This window comes from Misgurnus anguillicaudatus, chromosome 7 (genome assembly GCF_027580225.2).
Source record: "Misgurnus anguillicaudatus chromosome 7, ASM2758022v2, whole genome shotgun sequence".
Lineage (NCBI taxonomy): Eukaryota > Metazoa > Chordata > Actinopteri > Cypriniformes > Cobitidae > Misgurnus > Misgurnus anguillicaudatus.
The window spans coordinates 19,404,865-19,428,614 of record NC_073343.2 but is presented as its reverse complement, the minus strand read 5'-3'; the positions used below and the strand labels follow the sequence as shown (position 1 = coordinate 19,428,614).

The window sequence follows — 23,750 nt, the reverse complement described above, 5'->3', positions numbered from 1 at the left end:
TTGACTGGCATGCAAAGCCTTAAGTATAGCTTTTTTAACCAGTGCCAACAGTAATATAAGGACATACCAAAATAATAATATCAATCTGAATTAACAGTTCCTATGCCAAAAAATGTACTTTATTAGAATTTATCATGTGGCTTGTTGGAATGCTTGATTCTGATTGGCCAGTCGCAACATTTGCAGGTTCATTATTCCCAGATAACAACCGCTCGAAACTAATAACACACTGTAACCCAGATTCTGCAAACCTTTTGAGGGGTACATTTTAATATTACACAAAATGAAATATAAATATGCCTGTACATTTTTTTTACTTTCGGTTTTAAGATAAGACAAGACATTTAAGTGTCATGAACACACCATTTGGTTGAATCATTTGTAAATATAATGCTATATTGGACTATGGAAGGGAGGCTTTTAGTGATTTTTTTTAAGTTTATACATATTTTTTGCTTTAATATTTGTATTGTATGCTAACTATTTAAAAAAGCATTAAGGTACCAAAGGCTAGTGCTGTTTTGTGAATAGGTCACGGTTAAAGGGGTTGCAGGTAGAAGTTTTGTTGGGTGCAAAGAAATGTACGCGACCTGAAATGACCCAAATCACTTTTTACCCAAACCTGACATGCAAAAATCTTTTTGTTTTTTAAAAAAAACACCCGACCCGAGACAAACCCATGAAAATAGACACTTTTACAGCCCACATGATCAAATAGTTGCGTGCGCATTTTGGCAACGGTAGTGTTGTTGTTGTTTCCTGGTGGTGTTCAAAAGCATACAGTGACTTATATGCTCGTGATTTCTTTCAGGTGTACACGCTCAGTTTCTCAACTAAATACGTATATAAATCCGGGGTCTCATTTATAAAACTGTGTGTAGGATCCTTACTAAAAGTCTACGTATGCACAAAAGCCAAAATTGGCATATGCCAAAAAATATTACGACTTATAAAGGAAACATTGCTATGTTTTAGAGTCACAGATCACCTGCAAGTGTGCGTAAATGAATAATCCTCAGATCTTACCCTGCAAGCTCATTCTCCCATCAAGTTTTTTTATAGATCGCAACCTTTGCGTGGGAAAGGGCGTACGCACAAAACGGGGCTCGAAATCTGCGTACGCCCGTTCCCACGCTTTATAAATGAGACCCCAGGTACTTGTATATTTGGCCATCTGCTAACGTCTTCTATCCACTCCACTGAAGTACACGGATCTGGTAGCCGGATACTATTTGATAAATTCAACTTTTTAAAATAACTTTCTCTGTGTTGCTTTATCCCCTCACGTAGCTTCACACGCTGCTGATTCTTGCCATACTTTCGTTGCCAAAATGCACGTGCATAAGTTGCAACATCATCATTGTGTACAAACAGTAAAAGGGTCTATAAGACCGGAGTCCGACCTCCCCACTCGCTGTAAATTTTTTGGACCCGATGGCACCGACGTGTGTTCCGTCTGCAGCCCTGCACGTACCGTCAGACAGAAAGAAACCCCGGTGGCCTCGCAACCAGTTTGATCTGCTGGTCCAATTTATTTTCATTTTAAAATACACAAGAACCGATAGCGCTCATATTATACCCAACCATTTCCGAGGGACACGTTTTTTTGGATCTACAGTAAGTGGACCCGTGAAGACCTCTAGTTGTAGGCACTTCGCCTTGCATTGTGCTTAACAGCACCCTTTAGCCGTGACTTATTACACAACCCCTATTATTACAGTACCTTATTGCTTACTAAAGTGGTAGCTATATACAAAAAAATTAACTTTGTACCAAGAACATATCAGGAGTGTCCTGCTGAACAGATCAGTGTATTAAATGTGCCAGAACTGATATTTTCCAAGAGTGGGTGTAAATGTAAAAGTTTATGAAGTTCCAGTGTTTGAATTTACAACTGTCCATTCAGAGGTTCTGGTTTATGTTTTACAGTCTTGCGGCCAGTGCAGATTTGGAGGGATTGGAGATATGGCACTTAGCTGGAGCTGATTTAACTACAACCAGTTATGATGGACAGACACCTATTGAAGTGGTGAGATGTGTTTGAAGAACATAATCATAAATTGACGGCCAGTGCCTACAGTGTCATTAGATGATCAAATCTATGAATAGAAATAGAAGACAAACGTTATTTTTATTAGTGTTGTGTTATAGTAGAAAATATGGTTTCTGTCTTGTTTAAATGATGTTATGTGAAATGTTGGAAATGTAGGCAAGAGCTTCTGGACTTGAGGAGGTGGTTGACTTTCTACAACAGGCTGCTCAGTACCGAACCCAGGTAGGATACAGACACACAAATCCAGACTTTAGAAGCAATATTAGTGTGGTCCTCAAATAGACACAATGGTTTTTGCTATTATGTTATATACACTTATATATTAACTATACCTTACCTCCCCAAAGCTCTTACATAAACCTGTTGAAATTACAGTAGATTATTTGTGAATTTCAAACATGTGTCCCTCAAAACATAGCCACATCAGTACCGAGGGGCAACCTTCCGATCTCTCTGATGAAGCAAAAAATGAAGTGACTTCAATTGCACTTCATCGACTGGCCACTAGAGGCAGCCTCCAAAAGGGAGTCAATCCCCATAGACCCTCATGTTAAAATGCAACTTTACAGCAGAAAATGTTTACAGCCTGGTACAAAAATCAGTTTCGGGCTGTATAGCTATAGCTATTTTGCTCTTCATAACAACTGTGAGGGGGGTGAATTTTTTGTAACTCATCTGTTTAAATTATATTAAGCTTTAAAGTTCTGCATAATTAAGGGCGTGGCAACTTGAGTGACGGTTGAACAGCCACTGCTGTCACTAGAGTCAAGCTATGTGGGCGTGGTTTCAGCAACCAGCCACCTCGGCTTCATCCACGTCCCCCCTCTTTACCCATTTTCGGATATCCACGAGTGATGTGTGGCCACGATGGCGACGGCAGACACCACCCACTATTGGCTTCAAAAGCAATCTATGGGGGACGTCACGGACACTACATCAATCTTTTTTTACAGTCTAGGATCAGTACAAACACGTCTGCATTGTCTCCAAAACACATGCAAACAGACAAACGAACCCAGTCTCACCAAGTTGCGTATAAATAGCATGAAGTGTGAAAATCGTGCAATACATATGCCAATTTCCAATTCGGCGTGCATATGATACGGCAGTACTCCCCATTCACTTAAATGGCACATTCTTTGCTATTTTTTACCATTGTCTCTTGGATTTAGGGTTAGAACAACTTTTTGTTACATAAAATTGACACCAAAACCTATATATTTAATAACCTCTTTAAGCAAATCTCAAATCTAACCCTAAACCCAAGCGAAAAAAAATTGGGTAGGACAAACGCATGCATTTGTCCTTAACAGCATTTTCAGACTGGTAAGATGTATGGAGATTAGGCTACATTTACCAAATATTGCAAACATGACACATGTTTATTCTAGCCTTTTATTTCTGGTTAAGCTAGTGTCTTTATTTTTGTAACGTATCTGTTTACTGCTACTCTTCACTTTTCAGCATCAGGCAGATGAGGGTAATGAGGTAAAAAAATGTTTTCAAGTCATTTTACTCATCAAAGTCAACATCCATCAATTAAAAAAACTTTGAATTTGAATTTTTGGTCCCACTTTATATTAGGTGCCTTAAAATACTGTGTACTTCATTAAATATATACTTATTGTGCACATACTTTCTGGGTAGGTTATGGGTGGGTTTAGGTATTAAAGATAAGGTCAAGAGTGTAATTTTTAAGTGCATGTACAATTGTATTATTTTTTTATGCAAGTACATAATATTTAAAGAAATCTAATATAAAGTGATCTGTTTTTAATGTGCATTATGTAATGTGCTTTAAAGTCATAAAAAATGTATAAATTGGAAAAATACAAGTGGTGCTGACATAATAATAACAAATTATCTTTAGACAGGCAATGTATAAGTGACCATTAAAATTAAGTAGAAAATCCACTGTGATGAAGAGATTTAGGGGACCTGTTAAGGCTCATGTGATTCATTCATAAACCGTGGCATCTTTGTGGCATGATTTGGTGTATACTTCAACACAATAAACCAGCTTTAATTTAACAAATAAAATCCCTTTTCTTGCAGTCAGTATTTGAGGAGAATGATGAAGAGGTAATCTGTGCTGCATATTATTTAGCACGATTGATGTTTATCTTGTTGTTAAAGCGGTAATGTGTACCCTAAGCTATGCTGTGAATGGTGACTTGCATGTTGCAGTTTTTATTGGTGCATCCATTAGTAGTTGTTATGACTCACTATAAAGCTGTGGTTACACCAATTTTAACTTTTGTGAAAAAGCACTTGCTAATCTATAGAATTTATGCAGAAACCGAACTGGACTGTAAACTGAATTCATGATGTAGTGCATTTTCACTAATGGAGACATTGGTCTGACTTCATAGAGTCGAAAACTATATGAAAATTGTATTTTAAAGTGTCACATTTAAATTGTACACATAAAACATTATAACTTTGTGCATGTGTACAACTTTGAACAATTAAATGCATCACTTAACATTTTGATATTCATTTATATTTATTTTTAAACGTTGTTTCTTTGTAGACTTTGTCAACTATGATTTCAAGCAACGAAACTGGAGAAATCCAAACTAAAGCTTTGCTTCAAACAATGTGGGATCCACATACTGTAGCTGTTTTAAGCATGAAAATGGCTGATAAAGTGTGGTAAACGCACATTGTTGTATTTACATCTTCCATGTTGTGTAATTTGGATGTTTTAAGCTATCCAGTATATTTTTTGTGTATAGATTAAACAGCTGTTGCCTGTTTTGCTTATAGCCTTTAAACTCCAGCCACATTGACTTTTGAAGTCCAGAAGTTTGCACATATTTTAGTCTCTTTATCTCTTTTCTAGAATGGCGAGTTTATTGAGTTCACCGCTTGTCCAGCAAGATCCTGAGGACGTCGTCCTGCTAGCAGTCACTTCCTGCCATTATCATCTCTTCAGTTTCTTTAAGGTTTTTTCATAAAAATTTCAACAACAGAAACGCACAAGTCATGCTGGGTGTTAAAAGCCGTCCATCTATAAGAGGCTCTCTGTGTGCAGTCAGATATGAAAAGTAGATAGTAAAGGAATTTGTGTAAGCACATTTTTTTTCAGGGAAAGTTACAGTACTGGACACTGTAACTTAGAAAGTATCAATGTTTTTGGAAATTATTATGCAATTACTCTACATTTAGAAAAATGTACAACTGCCTTCCACTGCTTCATTTAATGGTCTCACTGTTGCCCCAAATACGACAACAATTCAATTAATGTTATATTTGTTGCCATTTGTACTTCTGACATGGCCACCATAAGATTTAAAGTGTGTGGCTTAGGTTATTTTACATTTATGCATTTTACAATTCACTGTTCCCACTGTTCTGTTAATCCACTCTTATTTATTTACATCTATCAGTGTTAAATATTTGTGCGATCATTTTAATGTGAATGTAAAACTGTAAAACTAACTTGTTGCACTTACATTTTTAGGTTTAATCAAATAGAATTTATAATTCATTTAAACTTTTCTGACTAGTAAGGAGTTGCTATAAATAAAGTTTAAATAACTTAAGCTAATTCAACTTTATTTATGAAATTTAGAGTAACTCCTCACTAGTTAGGAAAGTTGATTTAAATTGTAAGTTGAAGTTGATTAAACTTAAAAATTTAAGTGCAACAAGGATTTTTTTTTTTTACAGTGTAGTAATGATAGTACCGTGTAAGGATGTCTTTAAATACTGTATTTAAAGAGATGCTGTAAAAAAAACCATAGAAGTAAGTGACTATCAAAAACAAAGTGTTCATACACCAAAATGAATTAATGTATTGCTGTAAGTTGTTTTTCTTTATTTCCTTGTCTTGTTATTTAGTACATCTGTTTCTTGTTGAATGGTTTGAATTTTGACATAAGAAACTTACATATAAATTGTTTTATAAACCCATTTTAAATTGTTGTAGCAATAAAAATACAACAACATATATTTATGATCAAATGCAAATTATCAGCACATACTAGCATTGTTGTGTTCTGTTTTTAGTGTCAGTAGAACAGGAAAAGGCAATAAATGTGTATTTTTGTCTGAAATATGAAATAAAATTGTTAAGCACAAACAGAAAAAATAAAGTTATAAGTGTTAAATTTCAGTTTGTTGTTATTGTGAAAATTAGTTAAATGCTCTCTCATTTGTAGGTCTTTGAATTAATAAAAATAATGCAAGTGTAATTGCAAAATAAGCAACATTTAGGATAAAATTTGTTCATGAACAGTTTGTTCATGTTTAACAATAACTTGAATTCACATTAACTTCGAGTTAAAAACTATTTATGCACTGTATGAAAACCTAGTTGTAAATTAACAGATTACAAATTGCTAAAAGACTTGTGATTAAGTAACCTTAAGTTCTCCCACCCTTTTTGTTCATAAAAATGTTTAAATACCATTATACACGTTTCTATGGATTGCTGGGTACTGAATGATTTTGGTTTCATGTAAATACAGGGCCCTCAAATATACTTCAGCTTCCTAAAAATATTAGAATTTTATTTTAAGCTTAACAATACATAAAGGAACATTTTGAAGGTCTATACAAAGTAGATGAACTGTTGAAAAAATATTTATCATATTAAACGCATTCAGATAATGGGATGAACGACACGTGTCTAGCCAAAAGCAATTGGCTACAATTGGTAACATTGTAATCATTGTTTAGTTTCATAATAAAAGAAAACAAGTTATTCAAATGTGTTACTATGCGAATTTATATAACACGGTGATAATCTAAGCTTTAAAGACAATAAATGCATGAGTTAACCTAAATCACGTGTGAGATGCAGATGGCTCTTTCCTTCCCCGACAACCCAGAAAATCTGGTCGGACCTGCAGAGTCGCCATTCCAGTCTGAATGAAAAGACCAGTATGAATAGTACACGTACAAAGCAGTATAAAAGACACACTGCACACCCAAAATATGTATAGCTGAGACGAGGACACTTCCAAGGTCTGTCCAGCGATCTTTCATTATATTTCTTGCATGACCTGGACTGGGACGCATATCTCGGAGGAATGAGGTGAACCAGGTGCTCCTCAAGCTATCTGGTTATAAGGAGGTTTCATTCTAAAGAGGAGATACTATTCCAGAAGTTATGCGGCGCAAGCTACGCGAATGAGAATTTTAACGTCGCGTTCAGCTGTTTTGTCAGCGTCGCAGTATGCTTAAAGTAAAAGTAGTTCAGCTTTAACGCGTCGCGTGCGCTCGTTATGGTAGTTTTCAGATGAAGACGCGCTCCTGTACAGCTTCACGTGTGGATGTCGTCGGGTCTGCTCTCTTTTAGTTAGTCTCTCTGGTGCAGTGGTTCTTAACAGTTCAACAGTTCTATCTCAAAATTGTGAAATGTTTAGGACCACTTGATCAGGGAGGCACTTCCATTGGATCTGGGAAAAAGAGGAGACTCTGAACCTATGAATGGTTAACATGAAACATTGCATATTAAACGAATGAGCGTGAGATTATGACTTCATTTTGTCAATTAAAACTTTTATTTGTTGTTATTAAAAGTATTATTTAGGCTGTCTTGCGTAAATACTGTATACAGTGCAACAGAACTGTATACAGTACATATCACGTACAGTATACTACAGTGCTTATATTAGCCTATTTTTTCTTTCTTATTGTCTAAATCTATTGAGATTTTTTTTGTTTCTTTTTATACTGTTTAAAGGGTCGACTGGGGTGTCATTGTTCTTTAAGATGTAATATCAAATCACTGTAAATTGTTTTAACAGTTGCCACAACTGTATTTGAATCAACTTATAATAGGTCTGAGTTATTTGCTTAACTGAGTCTAGGTAAAAATATATGCATGTGATCTGAAGTGACCTGAAATGTTAATTGAAAATGTAAACGACTAACGATTGATATCTTTCAAACGATTGGACACCAAACAGTTTGATTTAATATATTATTTATAATATCTTTAAAGTACATAATGCAATGAAAATAACCTATTGCTGACCTGTTGTATCTTTTATGTGTCACTTTACAAACTGGCTTTTAAGAAATATTTTGTAGGTTCACTCTTATTACAACTGTTTCAATAACACTGAAATAATAAATAAATTAAAAGCTTGGGTATGTCATGTTTATATTGTATGAATGCAGTATCCATTCAAATCATTCACACGTGAAGACTCAATTGTTAATGTGACATTAATGTCACAACCAATACAGTAATGCCTCTTTCATCCTATTTGTTATCACTCAAAAAATGTAAATCAATTTATTAAAAGACAAAGTTCTTTTAAGAGAACTTTAAAAATGCTTTACAGAATGATATTCAACAATTTGTCTCACAAGCATGCATACACACTTGAGGTCAATGATTACAATAATTTTTAGTCAGAAGAAATTTTTGTAGTTTCTTTTCTGTGTTATTTTCATGTTATGCACTGTTCTTTTTCTAACAACCAACTTTATCTTCCACCGCATCGCCCTCTATGAAATTTTAAGACCTATATGTTACCATTATGTATAATCCAAACTTAGATTCAGATTCACTGTTATTTGAGGTATTATGTCATAAAATACTATATTATTTACAGTATTACAGTACAGTATTTTTTTTTTCTTAAAATAAAACCGAATTCATATAAATTTACAATACGTAATTAAAATATGTAATTTAATGTGTAGTTTGTTATATTGAAAGTACATGACCATACTAACCATTTAGCATGAGAACCACAAAAATTTAAAAATGACATCTGTTTTATAATTAATTTATTGCAATTTATAGTATTTATTTTTCACATTACCTGAACAAACTTAATCATCACAGAAAGGTACAAAACCCAGTAAACACGTGAGATCACGCAATGATCACAGTGACACCCCATTCTCATAATGAGATTCTCATATTGTGACTAATAGGAAAGCTCATTGTAAGAAATACTGATTTGATAGTATGAGTGCACGAGAAGTGTGTCTTATATAAAATGTCAAGACATGGCATCAAGAACCCTATATAAAGGTTCTAGAAAGCTCACACAGACTGTATGTAAAAGTGACCGGGATTCACAGGCTTGTGTTGTCCAAGCATCTCAGCCTATAGTGGTAAGAGAGTCAGACTTGTTTGTAACACAGAAGTTGGGTTCAATTCTCACATCTGGCAGGAAGTGTTATAGTTGTCCAGTGTTTGTGTCTGTGTGTGGTTTGTGTGTGTTCATGACTTGCAGTGGACCTTTTATTTTATTAGTCACTTTATTAAAGGTGTTTGATCATAATAATATGGGGTAAATCTGTAAAATAACAATATTTAGCTACAGAACTTTTACAGAACTTTTAGCTTACAGAAAAAATCTGTAAAATTATTGTTTTTAGACTTTATTAGAATTTAATTTATTATTTAATTTATTATTTATTTTTTTAATTTATTATTTAATTTTAATTTGTGTTTGACAACCGCTGCTGCCAGTCATTTGACCATTTTTTTAGAATATTTTTACAGTGCATTTTTGTAATGCCAAAATACATTTCTTGAGAGATAATTGTAACTTAAAAGAGGTTTAGGTATACTGCTTATTTAAGCTGAACACATGACCCAGTTTAACTTGAAAACAATGATGTTGACACAGAGGTGGACTTTAACAATTTGCTTATAACTTGATAGAATAGACCTGACAGCATTGAATGCTGCTTTTAATGTTTACCAAAGTAAATTATTTATCAAAAGGTTTCCTTGACTTAATGTGTTTTTCTAAACAGATACAGCACTTACAACAGAATATATTTAATCTAATAATAACTACAGGGTTTAAAGGTTGGGTTAGTATTTAGAGCAAGCCTATATGAGAACAATAAAAGATTTCCTATTTAGATGTACAAAAACATTTTGATGTGTGTGCTGTGCGCTGCATAGGATTAGATTTTAAATAGATAACATATGGTCTGACACATTAAACATTAAAGTTTTTGTCTTTCTCTCTTATGCCCCCTTGTGTTTCCTTCTGTGCATATTTAGCTCTAATTAATTTCTTTTACGGAATAATTTTTTCCATTTCAAGATTCACATATATGGACTCTCAATAGACTGCTTAACACAAACTGTAATAGGACACTCAACAAAACTGACCATAGCCTCCCAGTTGTCGTTTACACAGTGATGTGCTGTCCGTGGTGCTGAACGCTATAAGTCTCTTGGGTACCACTAACGGGCTTTGCTGGCCCTTTGACATTCGTTTGTCTACATGATTAAATTGGTCCAACCTTAAGATTTAACACTTTGTCTTGAGGTTTGACAACAGAACAACTAGGTGGCGAGAGCAAATAAACACAAATGAACGTCATGCAAATCAATAGTCACAATTATCGCGTCTCAACAGTTTCAACAGTTCATTAGGTAAGCAAAAGGCCAACATGTGACCCTGCTTTTAATTAGAGAGCATGACAAAACCAAGCTGTGAATCAAACTCTGTACCCCTATCAAACTGTTTGTGATCAATCGATCTGAATCAAGAGGGACAAAACAGAGGGGGCTGAAGAAACATCTCATGAATTGCAAATAAAAGTGTCATGCTTAAAGTTAATTCATGCAAGCAAAGCAAAAACCCATTTTTAAAATATCTTTGCAGGTCAGTTTAGCCATTTGTGTTGCTGAAAATAAATGCATATTAACAAAACATGTAGGCCTACTACTCCAACATTAACAAAAGTGCCTTGCTCCGTTTTAAGTTAATTGCTTTTTATTTAACAACCCCTGGCGTACGTTGCATTATATGCAATCCTTTTAATAACAAAAAACAGAAAACTAAACACTGTAATTTGATGTAGACAAGAACCCTCGCTCCAGTCTAATGCTTCAATGGACCCACATTTTGCTGTCCCTTGTTATTGATAAATTATTCATGAGTTTAATCAGTTATTCTGTTTATCCGAGTCCTCTAAAGGCGCGCCTCGTTTTCTTTTGGATCTCAGAGGCTCGTCCTAAACAGCGGCGATATTCGCTAAACGCTCCGCATTGCACCCATGGCGAAATATTTCAGGGGCCTTAACGAGGAGCCTCGAGCGATTTCCCTACATGCATAAGGGCAGCAGATGTCGAGCTGCCCTCCCATGAGACTCGATCTGCGGAATTTCATCATCGTGTCGGGATGACCCTGCGCCAATAGGGGAGTGGGCCAAAGACTTGTGTAGCCTACGTGGTAAATCACCTTTACAATGGATTGTAATCATCAGGACTAATGCATGAGTGACCCATCTCCCCTTAACACACAGCTGAAAAACTAATCTGAAAATCCTCAGGCTATCAATGTAACTTACGCCTCAGAATATTGAGCCGAGCTGATGACCCAATATCCAATTCACAATCAGACTTGTCAACAGTCAACTGCCTAATTTTCTTAATCGGACCAACAAACCGCGCTCCTTCAAAGGACAGTCGAGAGGAGCGAGTATATTATGGCAATAATGTCTGAATTCTTATCTACAACGCGCTCCTCTGTATGCTTGAGATAAGAGTTTTTATGAAGAGAGCAGCAATAATGCCGCGTTCATAGCCCAGCAAATAAGTGACTTTATCTAGCATATTAAGCTTTCTTTTTAAGCTGCTCAATAACAGCCCAGTTTTGCATTAGTTACGCGCACCAGGGAGTCCTTGGTAGGTCTATTTGGTATAAGTGATGAAAATGATATGGGCTAGTGTTAAAATATAACGATAAATGTATGATAAAAGAGTGTTAATAGATATAAAGTAGTTTGGGGTGAATTGTTTCTTTTTCAATAATTTATTGAATGCAAAATTATTTTTTTCACCCTTTCAGCATATTTTAGTTAGAGTTCCCATATAAAGGTCGTATCACGTCTGTATTCCTGTAACATCACAATTCTTTGTCAAAGTAAAAAAAATGTCATGTTCATTAGTATAGCTTAGTTGTATTCTGCTTTATTCAGTTTTAAAGAATATTAATGGTTAAAACGCCCTCACATCACAAACGAGTAGCTAAGCTCTCGAGCAGCGTGGTCCGCTTTGCGCACACTGACTGGGTTGCTGAGCATCATGCACGAGACAGACCACACTAGCCACACTTGTGTCAGTGCGCGCGAGCGAGAGAGAGAGAGAGAGAGAGAGAGAGAGAGAGAGAGAGAGAGAGGTGGAGTTGCTCGAGGTGGTCCACAACAGGCTAGCACGAGTTCACTCCAAGACCTGCAGTGGAGACAAGACAAGGCGTAGACAGCCTGTTTCACAAGGATGTATGTCAACAGCTCATGGATCATGAATGGATTGTATGGGCTTCTTGCGTGCTTTGATGACTATCAACATTTGGATATATGATTATTCGTGGCAACTGATTTGGAACAGAAACGGAACGATCTAAATGTTTTATCAGTTGGATGTATCTAAACAGAAACCTCTGGATAAGAGCATGTCACTGGTTTGGAATAAATTTGAACAATCCGTAAAATGACTCCCAACTCCAAAAAGCTGCAATGACTTCTCCACGTTTCCTATAAGCTGGCCGAGGACATAAATCCACCTTTCAAAATGGATTTACAAAACTCTGACGGGTCGTCTGGGGCGGACCAGCAGAAGCCCAGTCTGATCGACTTGGGGACGTTTTTCGTGGACGCTGACATCATTTTTGGATTCACTAGCCATCTATTAAAGAGAAAAGCGAAGGTAAGCAGCCTTTGAAAGGGGAAAAAGTGGACTATGGTACAACAGGCAGAGTACAGAGTAAAAAGTTTTTTTTTTTAGAAATACTCTCTTTTGCTGTTTATCAAGTGTAATTAGAGGAAGTCCTAGCCTTTTATGTTTTGGGGCAGTCTCCATTATGCATGACAGATGTCATTGGTTATGAAGCGTGGCACTTTATTTCAGCACCACGAACAGCGCTCATCGTCTCCAGCATTTGTGCTTTCAACACGTTGAACCCACATCATCCAAATCTCACACATTTAAAAAAGTTTCAAAATAGCCCACGAGACTTTAATATATTTTAATATAACACAACGTGGATTGTCTTTATCTTTAAAAAACAGTAGTAGCCTATTAGATAAAAAAGTATTAGATAAAAGTATTTAGATGTTGAAAAAAGTCATCCCGACAGTGGGCTTTATGATCAAAATATTAAAGTTGGCCTCCGATTTGTAGCCTGTTTAAAAAATGTCGATTGCATAGAAAATATGAGAAAGGAATTACGTTTCAAACTTCAATAGAAAATATCAATAGAAACGCAAAAAACAGCATTTTTGTTCAAATAAACATTTGAAATCAGTCACAAATTACATACAAAACGTTCACGTATGTTCTGAAAGTCGACCGCGCAAAATTGTCTATTCTGTGCGCGCGCCTAAACGGTCCGTTATTGATAGTTTATTGGACCAGTTGCGCTCTCGCAGACAAAGGATTGAGTGTAAGTTATATGAGGCGAGACTGACAGGATTTGGGTTGTGATTTACCCTCACGTGACCCAAATATAATCTTCATCATCACTATCAAATATTTAGCGATGAATAATTAAACATTTTATTTTAGCATTTATATACCATTTTCCTGAACACCAAGGTTGGAAACTGCAGTTAAAATAAATTCCAGAGGATGGCGCCAGAGTAACAAGTAAAATACAACAGTGTCATCAGGATCCGTAATCTTACAGTAGACACGAGCAATGAATTGCAATATAAAAGGTGACGTAATTTATATCAGAAAATAAACTGCAACTGGTGTATAAACTGTTTTTAGTCAACTATTTATTTTTTGTCATTCGTATCTTTTAAGGACAGTATGTCACTCACTTTAATCACAAAACGGTAAACAATTTGATTATTTTAACATGTAGTATAGGTCTAATCAACACATGTTAAACACACCAGAAAGGATTTAATTCAGGAGCAATTTCTGATCTGGTGCGACCTAATGTGTTCAGGGTGATTCCGTTATTTTTTTATTCATGTCTTAAATACATCACTAACCTTATGAACCGTACCTAACGAACCAGGAGTTTATTAACGTTATCGCATAGTTTATGAACAGGCAGTGGAAAGTAACTCCTCAGCCACCGCATCAATAGTGTTTGAAAAAGTTACTGAACGCAGCTCCACCCTTCCAACCAAGAGACCGCGCGGCTCGCATTGACAGCAGTCAAACTTCGCTTCAGCACACGCGCGTCGTCATGGGATTACAGAAAACCCAAACTTTAGCACGGGAGTTTACTCATGCTTGTTCTTTTGCGCTCAAAACAACACTTCGGGAACCGCGTCTATAGTCAATGTGCCTGGCACGGGTTTAGATAAAACAGATGTGCATTAAATGCACTGTTTAAAGTGTTAATCATTCATACTGAGATGGATTTAACATATGGAGATGAGCAAGAAGAGTTCCAGTTCAGCCGATCATCTGTAAGTGCTTTTAATAAGCAGCTAATGCTGAGAAGTTGTTGGATGTAAGCTACATAGTTTACATGATCATAGTTTACATTACATTGTGTATTTAAGCTGCGTAAATAATTATTGTTGTTTGATTACGAATTTAATTAGGGGAGTGGCCTTTAACACATATTGGTAATATTTCTTAGTTTAATTTGTATTATGTAATATATGTGTAAGTGTAAAGTGGGTAACACAGTGTTAATTTAAACATTTACGAATACATTATTCAAATCTTGTTAACATTAGTTAATGCACTGTGAACTAACATGAACAAACCATGAACAGCTGTATTTTTATTAACTAATGTTTACAAAGATGAACAAATACAGTAAAAAATGTACTGCTCATGGTTAGTTGTTAACAAATGACTTTATTTTAGATTTATATACATACAGTATACCACTTCTGAATTTGACAGATGCATATTTTGTAAATGGTTTTGTTGAATTTTTAAAGGTTGAAGGCAGTTCAAGCGGAGAGTCTTCATTCTCACTCGAGTTGGGTCCAAGGAAAAGACTGTCAGTGGACGAGGAAAGGTGTGCCAGTAGACCACCACCTGAAGGTGCAGGAGCTGTGAGCGTCTCGGAGTCAGACAGGAATGAGACGAAAGCAGATCTGTGCAAGCAATGTCAGATGACCGTAGTTGAACTAAGGAGACAAGCCTTCGCTCTGGCCGATCCCACATCCTTGAAGGTCAGTCAGTGAGAAACATCATTTTTTACGAGCAAACACATCCGAGGCAGGGAAAAACTTTTGTATTATTATTATTAATCTTTAGAGGACCCTCGATTCGTGCAGCAATGGATCTTTGGATCTTTTGTTAGTTTCAAGTAGCACTTGACTTTCACCTTGGCTCTTGAAGTGCTGAAAGTTTTTCTTTGTTCCACTCCGCTCTTTTCAGCGCATTGAGAAAGCTTTTTTGGATCAATGGGATGGAATTCCCAGTGATTGGCTATTAAAGACCGTTTTGTGTAAGATCTCATAAGCTGATGAAAAGTTGACACAAATAGGCCGTGTCTTTCTAGTTTTATGACACCCTTAACAGAAAACTGATATCCTATTCAGGTCCCTATTCACAAAGCTTACGGAGTCATCAAAAGGTTAATCTTTTTACTATACCTTCAAAGAGAGCAAATATTTTAACAACGTCTTTTTGAAAAATGTTGAGCTATGGGCTTTGTAGTGCTTTGGAGTGATTGTTTAGTTACACGTTCACATTTTTTCATATTCTGAAATGTATACAGCACTGGATAGAAGCTTGATCATAGCCGTACCACACAAACACTTTGTGAGTTAATTCACTACAAGCTGTTATATTTATGGTCAATGTGATGATGATACCCCCTCAAGGTGAAGCTAAGGGACTGGAGTGAGATATAAACACTCAACTGTGGATGGGTAGGATATAAAGAAAGCAAAAAAGAAAAAGAAAAAAAAAAAATGGGCTTTTTCATTAGACAGAAGTTGAGTCAAATCAATCAAATGGCTTCCACTGAAAGATTCTATATCACTAAGTCCCAAACAGTGAAAGTAAATCCACAATATCACCAAACCCCAGAACAATCATTGTCCTGTCATAGATACCCCTGTATCACAGGTCTCCACCCTTTGCATTTGGAAACTAAAACACCAGCCACCATTGTTTGTTTGCATTGACTGCAGTCAATCTGTTCAATTCCTAAAGCCAAAGTTTTCTCATAACCTTCCCTTTCGGGAGTTCTTGACAGCTTTTTTTTACTTTCACACACTGTATTCATGGAGAGTACGAGAGTGCCAGTCTTTGAAAGTCTATTGAGAGGAGGGGGGGGGGGGGTGTTTTGGAAGTGGCCCATTGTTTTAGGAAACAATGCTTATCTCCCCCCTTGTCTGTCGACATTGGGGGGAGAAAACGTTGAGTGGACTCGCTGCGGAGTCTGTGGAGGAAGTGGAGACCCAGTTGACCTTCATCACACATTCAAAGTGTTCCTGTATACCCCTCACCAAATTCCCACCACAGTTAAATATAGGCTGTCGACTTTATATTGTTGTCTGACTTGCTGCTTGGGTTAGCCTCAGGTTTTCCCCTCCTCCTTGCTTTCTTTTGTGCTTGTTTTCTAGGAGAGATCTCATGCTTAGGTAGGATTACAAGCCCTTCGGTGTGCTTTGAACCCCCCTCAATTCTCCCTCTGCAGGTTACCTCGGGGAATAAGAAGAGGGCTTTTTTGTCTGTGTTTGTAGGTGTGCATCGGTGTGTGTATGACCTTGTCCAACCCTATCATGTCAGAATAGTGCATCTACTACATACTTATATACAGAATCATCCCAAAGTTTGGCTGTCCTTTTTATGGCACATTGCACTGGGTGGTCTGCTCCAGGTGTGGGATGAAGCGATGGGGTCAAGCCGAAGAGGTAATGGCTCTATCAGCTCATCTACTGATGGCTTAATAAGACTGTGAAGACATTGGCAATGGGAGTTCTGCGTTCCCCACAGTATAGGAGAAGAAAGGATGCTTTGTCCAACAAGAGATGTAGGGTGGTTACCTGACCTGAACTTCTAGACTGAGCGATACAGTTCAAGATGAGGAACTACAGAGGGGTACTGTTTATCAGCTCCTGACAGAGATTTGTGCATGCGTGGGTGGCCTGGGTTTAAAGAGTTTGGTTTGTAATTTTCCTAATTTTGTACAGCAATTCAATTTTAGATGTTTATAATGTAAGTTTGTACTGTAAACCTCAGCAGTCAATAAGTTTCGTATATCACCTCCTCTAATGACCCAGTTGCACTTCAGTGGTTCATATAGTTAATTATCCAGAGCCAGCTTGTATGCCGATAAGTACTAGAGTTAGTTGCTTTTGTTCAGTCATTAGAATGCATTTTTTGTTTAACCCCCCATTCAGACAGCCAGCGACCAGCAGTAGCAGAGCGACACGATCTCATTCATTTCAATGGAAACCGGGCGACTTCCGGCGGCACAAGCGAAAGTGACCGTTGGCGACCGTATGGGCGTGTCAAGCGACGCGAGAAAGTTAAGAAAAGTTTAACTTTATACAAATGTCGAGCGAATTTCGGGAGCAACTACCAATGAGAACGAGGTAGTGGAGTTCACGTCATCCTTCTCTCGTCAGTTATTGGCATGGATGGTACTCATTTGTGTATGACAAGCAGATTTAGAAACGCCTCATTGAAAGAGACAGGCGACACACAGTGATAACATCGCTGGCTGTCTGAATGCGGTGTAAGGTTCACTTTTAAGGTAGTAGCGTGAGCGTCTTGTATCATCAGATTTTGGACATCAGCACAACCAAAACCCGTCCAGAATCGCCTCAAGTTCGATCATTTTCGCAAAGTTACAAAAAATGCCATGCACACCTCCACGGGAAATGGGGTCTCACGCACCCACGCGCACGACCGCCCACTCCGCGTTGACGTAATTTTTGACGCGCGCACCAACGCGCCCGTGCGGACGCGGCGAGCATTAACATAGCTTTAGTACGGATAAGATTGTAGGCAGCATGTAAAGTGACGAAATAATTCATACCTCAATAATAGACTGACCTAGAAAAAAATTTATTGGAATGTATGTGGATTTTGTATCCAAGAAGAATTAGTATTGATCATTTCTCATGATTCAGAGCTCGGTGCAGACGATAAAAATCTGCTGATGCTTTCTGAGTGTCTGTCAAACATATGATGCCACTAACTTAACAACACGGTACACTCCCAGTCTCAGAAAATTGTGCAAAAATGTAACTTTTGACAGCTTGACACTGTTGCAGTAATCTCAAAAAACAACACCTCAAGGTATACAAACATGTGACCCTGCCTGTAAACCCAGCTCAAGTCATTTATGGTGATTTACTGTTTTTTACATAAAATCATCCTAGGTAATGTAAAGAACATTCTGTGAAAATATATCATTGATATCTTCAATGTTGACTGGGTAAGTAAGTTTTTTACACCAGCCAGTCAAACACGTTACTGCAATTTTGGCACACACGTTTCTCTGAAATGGGACAAATTTGAACCAAGAGACTTTGTCACAAGAAACAATAGATCTCACAAAGTCCATTTCAACCTTTAACTCAATTTTGTCCAAATGCGTAGTTACTGCACTTTGGCTTTGTAGGGCAGAGTAAGTGAGGTACAAAAATAGTCAAAATTGGTCTCAAGGTGTCACTGCATTAATACCTATTAAAAAGGTCTGAATATTAAAAAGGCCCGGGTATACCTTTTTTCAGCTTTTAAAGCATACGTGTCTGACACGTACGCAATGCAAATAATTTCTTATTCAAGCTATTACTCTACCAGGCCGTCAGGGCAGCGCTGATTTGGCGGCATTAACAGTACATTCAAATGTAGAATAGGTTTAGAAAAGTAGCCGATCCACCATTGCAAACAAAGTTTAGAACAAACAACAAGAAAACAAAGAACAGCAATCAAACATTATGGTGACAAAATGCTGAAAGTAAAAACAAAAAAAGAAATTGTATATTGCCTTTATGTAATTGTTTGTAGTGGAGTGTAGGGGTGTCAACAATAATCGATTCGGCGATGCATCGCAATGCGCGCATGCACGATTCAGCATCGATGCAGCAATTGCCATAATTGATTATGTCACTGTTTATTTTCTGGAGAGAGATGACCGTGATAGACGGGTAAATAAAAACGCACCCTTTTCCATGGAAATTGGACATATGGGCACATTTCGGATTCTATGAAGTTAATGGGAAACTAGACAAGACTTACGTTGTGTGTAAAATTCTCATCTCAGGCATGCAGGGCTCGCAAAATCGCTAGCCCGACATCTCGGGGCTAATTCCTGTTGGGCTACCAAAATGTATCTCCACCCTGCCCACCCTGGGTATCTTGGGGAGGAAATAATATTTTAATGTTTTTGCTTTGTCTCAGATTTAGTTAGGTAATTATATTGTATGTATTTCGGCGTCCTCTTGTCAGTCATTATCCTCACGTAACAAGTGAAACTGTCAGGAAATCGAGTGAAAGCATAAATAAACCCATCCTTTAATGTGCACGTCTGATATGCTGATAGGTGACTAAACAGCAGTGGTAAGATATGTTTACCTAAAGCGAATTGAATGTGTGTTTGTCATTTCGTTTTACCTCAGAGTCTAACATTCGGGGAACATAAAGGGAATTAAATGTTTATTCCTTTTTAATAAATATCTGCTTTAAGTCTTCTATATTGTGTTTAAAGTCAGTGGTTGTTTATATATTTGATAAAATACCATGTTATCTAAATACAATGTGTGATGTGTTGAGGTTTTTTTTTTTAAATAACCTGTGTTATAATACATTCATATAATATTTCAGTAATATAATTAAATTATTCTAACCTTAGGGGAACGTTAAAATCACCTAAAAATAACATTAGGGGAATGTTTATTTTCTTTAAAAAACATTCCTGGCTAACCAAAAACCTTGGAAAATAGGGGAACGTTTTGGGAACCAAATTGTTAGCTGGCGATGGGCAGGAGTAGTTGGCTTACATGGAAATCAGTGCATTTTTTATTCGGGCTACTTATATTCATTTCGGGCTACCAAAAAAGTAAAATATGGCTGCCCGAAGTGCTACCAGGGATTTTAAAATTTTGCGAGCCCTGCTCAGGTATATAATTGTCATTGTCTTAAAGCTGCTCAGCTTCCGTTTTTGTTGAGAATAGTTGCACTTGACTTTTGTAAAAATTTGCCTTGTTGTGTACAGTAGAATTCTGATGCATCGCAATGCATCGTAGAATCGAATTGAATTGAATCGTTACCTGGTGAATCGTAATTGAATTGCATTGTGATGGCAATGGCAATGCACACCCCTAGTGGAGTGTGCTGTCTCAATATTTTCTCGCACATGTGCTGTTGTACTCGTACTGTGGGACGTCCGTGTATGCGCGCTGTCTGCATGACGTCATTTTCGTCATCAGGTGGGTCCGCAGTTGTCCCCGCGGTCTCAAATTTTGGGGCGCATACAGATGGTGCGTGCGGACGCACGCGGACCTTCCTGATGACGAAATGACGTCATGTAGACGGCACGCGTACACGGACGTCCTGCAGTACGTGTACAACAGCGCATGCGCGAGATATACGTCCCTAGTATACCTTCGGCTTAAGGTACTTGAACTCTTTAGGCCGGTTTCCTGGACAGGGATTAGACTAGTCCTAGACTAAAATAAATGTAAGAGCTGTCCAAACTGAAAACTACTTGCACTAACACATCTTAAAATACATCAGTGCCCTTTGTTTTGCCTCAAAATGTAATGTTTTTAGCAAGGCATGTTTGTTAAAACTAGTTATATTTCCTAATTAAACTAAGGCCTAGTCCTGGATTAAGCTAATCCCTGTTCGGGAAACCACCCCTTTAAGTGCAAATGTGTCATCCCTGTGACAGCAAGGGAGGGATCTTTTATTCTGACAGTATACAAAAACATCTCTGAACAGTTTTTAATAAAAATAGAAGTGGTGTAAAAAACTGTGCACCTGCCAAAAATCTGTGCACCCTGAACTCAATAAAGCTAATCAGAACAGAACATGCCATATTTGAATGGATTATGCATCAGACGGTCTGTGTGACTGTGGGTGTGCCATGTGAGGCTAACATTCTAGCATAGGGTGGATCTGTACAATGTGAACATTACAAATTAAACCTAATTTAATGTGTAGGTTAGGTCAGGAGCAGACTTTAACTGTGCCCGAGTAGAATAAAAGGCCTTGTACATACCGTTAAGGCAGTTTAACAACCTTTTTAGAAGTCCAGTGCTCACTAAAGACATTCTGAGGGATAATAAATATCTTAAAACTGGTCCTGAGTGAGTCGTCTTCCAGAAAATGCCATGTCAGCGTTGCAGCCCACCAGTGACAGGCTGTTTCTTTGCAGTCTTCTGCCAAGCACACGTTCACGGGCGGCAATTAGTCTTTCTTTACGCCCCACAGCTTTTAATGGCTTCACTCTTTTTCACCAGGTTTGCTTTGAGACAGCGCCATCCTTTGTTTTATTATTTATTACCGATGATTCCTTCGCCTGATATCTGTGAGGAATGGTCTCTCCTCTTCAAACAATAAAGAAGCGCTCCCCTCAGTAGTTCATTCACTTCAATGTCAGGGCACTTAACACCTGAACAATGCCGAGGATGGAATGCCTGGAAGCTTAACATGGGACAATGGACAAAGACTTCATTGCCTTCAATGATTGGCACTAAACTTGTCACAATGCTCCAACACAAGGGATGGTTTCAGCACAGCTGACGCAACTCTCAATTTGAGAGTTATCTCTAAATTATATCTCTTGTATACAATTGTAAACAATTAACTGGTAAGAACTAATCTGAAAAGGTTAAACTCTTCAACAAGATCATTCAACAAAATTGCATTTGCACCTGGGTTTTTGCAATGTAACCATATGGAATGTATAGCATTTCCATAGTGATGACAGATTACAAGGTATATGATATCACATTTAATAAGAAGAATATGCGCTTGAGGGCGGTCGCTGTTTCATCCTCATTGTCCAAAGTAAGGCTCTGAAATGGCTGTCATCAATAATAACGGCCACTATATTTCTGAGGGTCTGTAAGCTCTCTGTTGTGACACGTTAGAAGTTTAAAGTCCATTCACAGTTCAGGTCAAAAACACCTGCATCCCTCTGCCCTTCGCATTGTGTGTGAAACCCTAGACGACGGTTGTAATGAGAATACTTACCTCTCCTGTGCTATCACTCATCTCTTCAAACTCCCTCGTGACTAGTCCCCTAACAACCCTGGGAGAATTATCTAAAGGGAAAGCCAAGCTATGGACTCATAGTTTGGCTTTCATTTAGAGTACTTAACCCCTGTAGCGAGTAACACTGGGCTTGTAATTGTTACGTGAAAGGTCAGTTTAGTTTGGCCACCATGGGACAGAATTACAATAAAATATGAAAATGGGTGGACCAGCCATGATTAGACTGCATTGTCTGGCCGCAAGGTTTAGATCTTTCAGACCGTTGGCGGATTCATTCATTTGGTAGTTACGTAAGACGCTTTTACTGAGTTTTATTGCATGCCCATTCTGTGTTATGAAAAATCTGTGAGGCTTGAAAGGACGTGGCATTTCAAAGCCATTGCAAATTAAAAAAGCTAAACCTCTGCTACCGTGCATATCACTTTTATACCCTTGCCATTTTTTTTAAATGTGTCAATATGTCAAGCACTGTCATGAGCTAATCGGAATTTTCAGGTGGCTGTATGCCCAGCGGCATTTTTTGGATGGTTATTCCGAGGACTTCAATTATTTCCTCACGCCCCTACCAAAGAAAAAGTTCTCACGAGAAGCGAGGCTGATTGGAGCGCAGTTGAAGGACTACTGGAAGTCCTGGTTCGACTTGCTCGCCCCATTCTTTACTCTAAACCCTGCAGGAGAGGTTTGCCTCGCACATGCCACAGCAGTCACTGTAAATCACTCCGCTTTTATTACCATTAGCAATAGTTTCACATTCATTTTTGCTCATGTTTTAGTGCTTTCGTATACTTTTAAATGAGTGTAAAAGAAATTCACAGGTGTTTATTAGAAGATTTGTGACGAACGTGGGGGCGTACATGCAATCCAGAGAACATTTTAGTGTCAATCACACCTTCTCAACTGTTTAGTTTGCATGCCTTCTGTTTTATTTGTAAAGAAAGTTTAGTGTCTTTAAATGTAAAATATTTTAAGGGAAATCAATTTAGTCTTTTTACAACATCAGTAAATCAGTCTACAAATCCTTGATTCATGACTTTGTAAATGACCATCCAATGATATTACGGCTCTGGGGTGCGTTTCCCGAAAGCATCGTTAGCCAACTACTGTCGTAAGTTTCGTTGTTACTGACAAAGTTTAACGATTTGGTGTTTCTCGAAACCATAGTTCAAACGGACATTTGCAAGTTGCATCGCAAAGTTATGTGGTTTGAATGACAGCTCTTTACCTGTCATTAGAAGCATCGTTCCTTGTTACTATAATATGTAGACTTATGTTAATCATGCTTTTGAACAAAATAAACAAAAAGCATGTATGTGTATCCATCATTCTAAATATATTACAATTTTATTTTATGTCTTTAAGTTTGTAAACAGAATTAAAGCGCTGCATTTGAAACTGCGCATGTGCGCATACTACGAACTTTAAGTCCCTGGGGAATCCCTGGGAGGAGTGACATAAGAGGGAACTTGCGCGTGAATAAATATCTTGAAAATAAACAACAGATAACTAAATCACGATATGTTATTTACAGAAATAATCTAAGATTAAATCAATTTGCACAGATTAATTAATACTCCCACGTGACATCATTAA

General features: G+C 37.4%; 1 protein-coding gene and 1 pseudogene across 7 annotated transcripts in view; both read left to right on the top strand.

The window, feature by feature from the left end:
• Positions 1-5,577, top strand: part of LOC141365304 (60 kDa lysophospholipase-like) — a 34,519-nt gene extending 28,942 nt beyond the window's left edge. For 3 of the 7 annotated variants that reach the window (XM_073869503.1, XM_073869498.1, XM_073869500.1), the window contains 4 exons: positions 1,930-2,029; positions 2,210-2,275; positions 4,587-4,708; positions 4,899-5,577. In XM_073869503.1, the coding sequence (XP_073725604.1) occupies positions 1,930-2,029; positions 2,210-2,275; positions 4,587-4,708; position 4,899 (289 nt within the window). In that variant the 3' untranslated portion in view covers positions 4,900-5,577. Of the gene's footprint in view, positions 1-1,929; positions 2,030-2,209; positions 2,276-3,517; positions 3,542-4,108; positions 4,136-4,586; positions 4,709-4,898 lie in introns of all 7 variants that reach the window. The other 4 variants (XM_073869502.1, XM_073869504.1, XM_073869499.1 and 1 more) reach the window with 3 other exon arrangements.
• An 8,542-nt stretch (positions 5,578-14,119) lies between these two features.
• The window catches only part of LOC141365303 (kinesin-like protein KIF26A), a 97,242-nt pseudogene continuing 87,611 nt past the window's right edge, over positions 14,120-23,750 (top strand).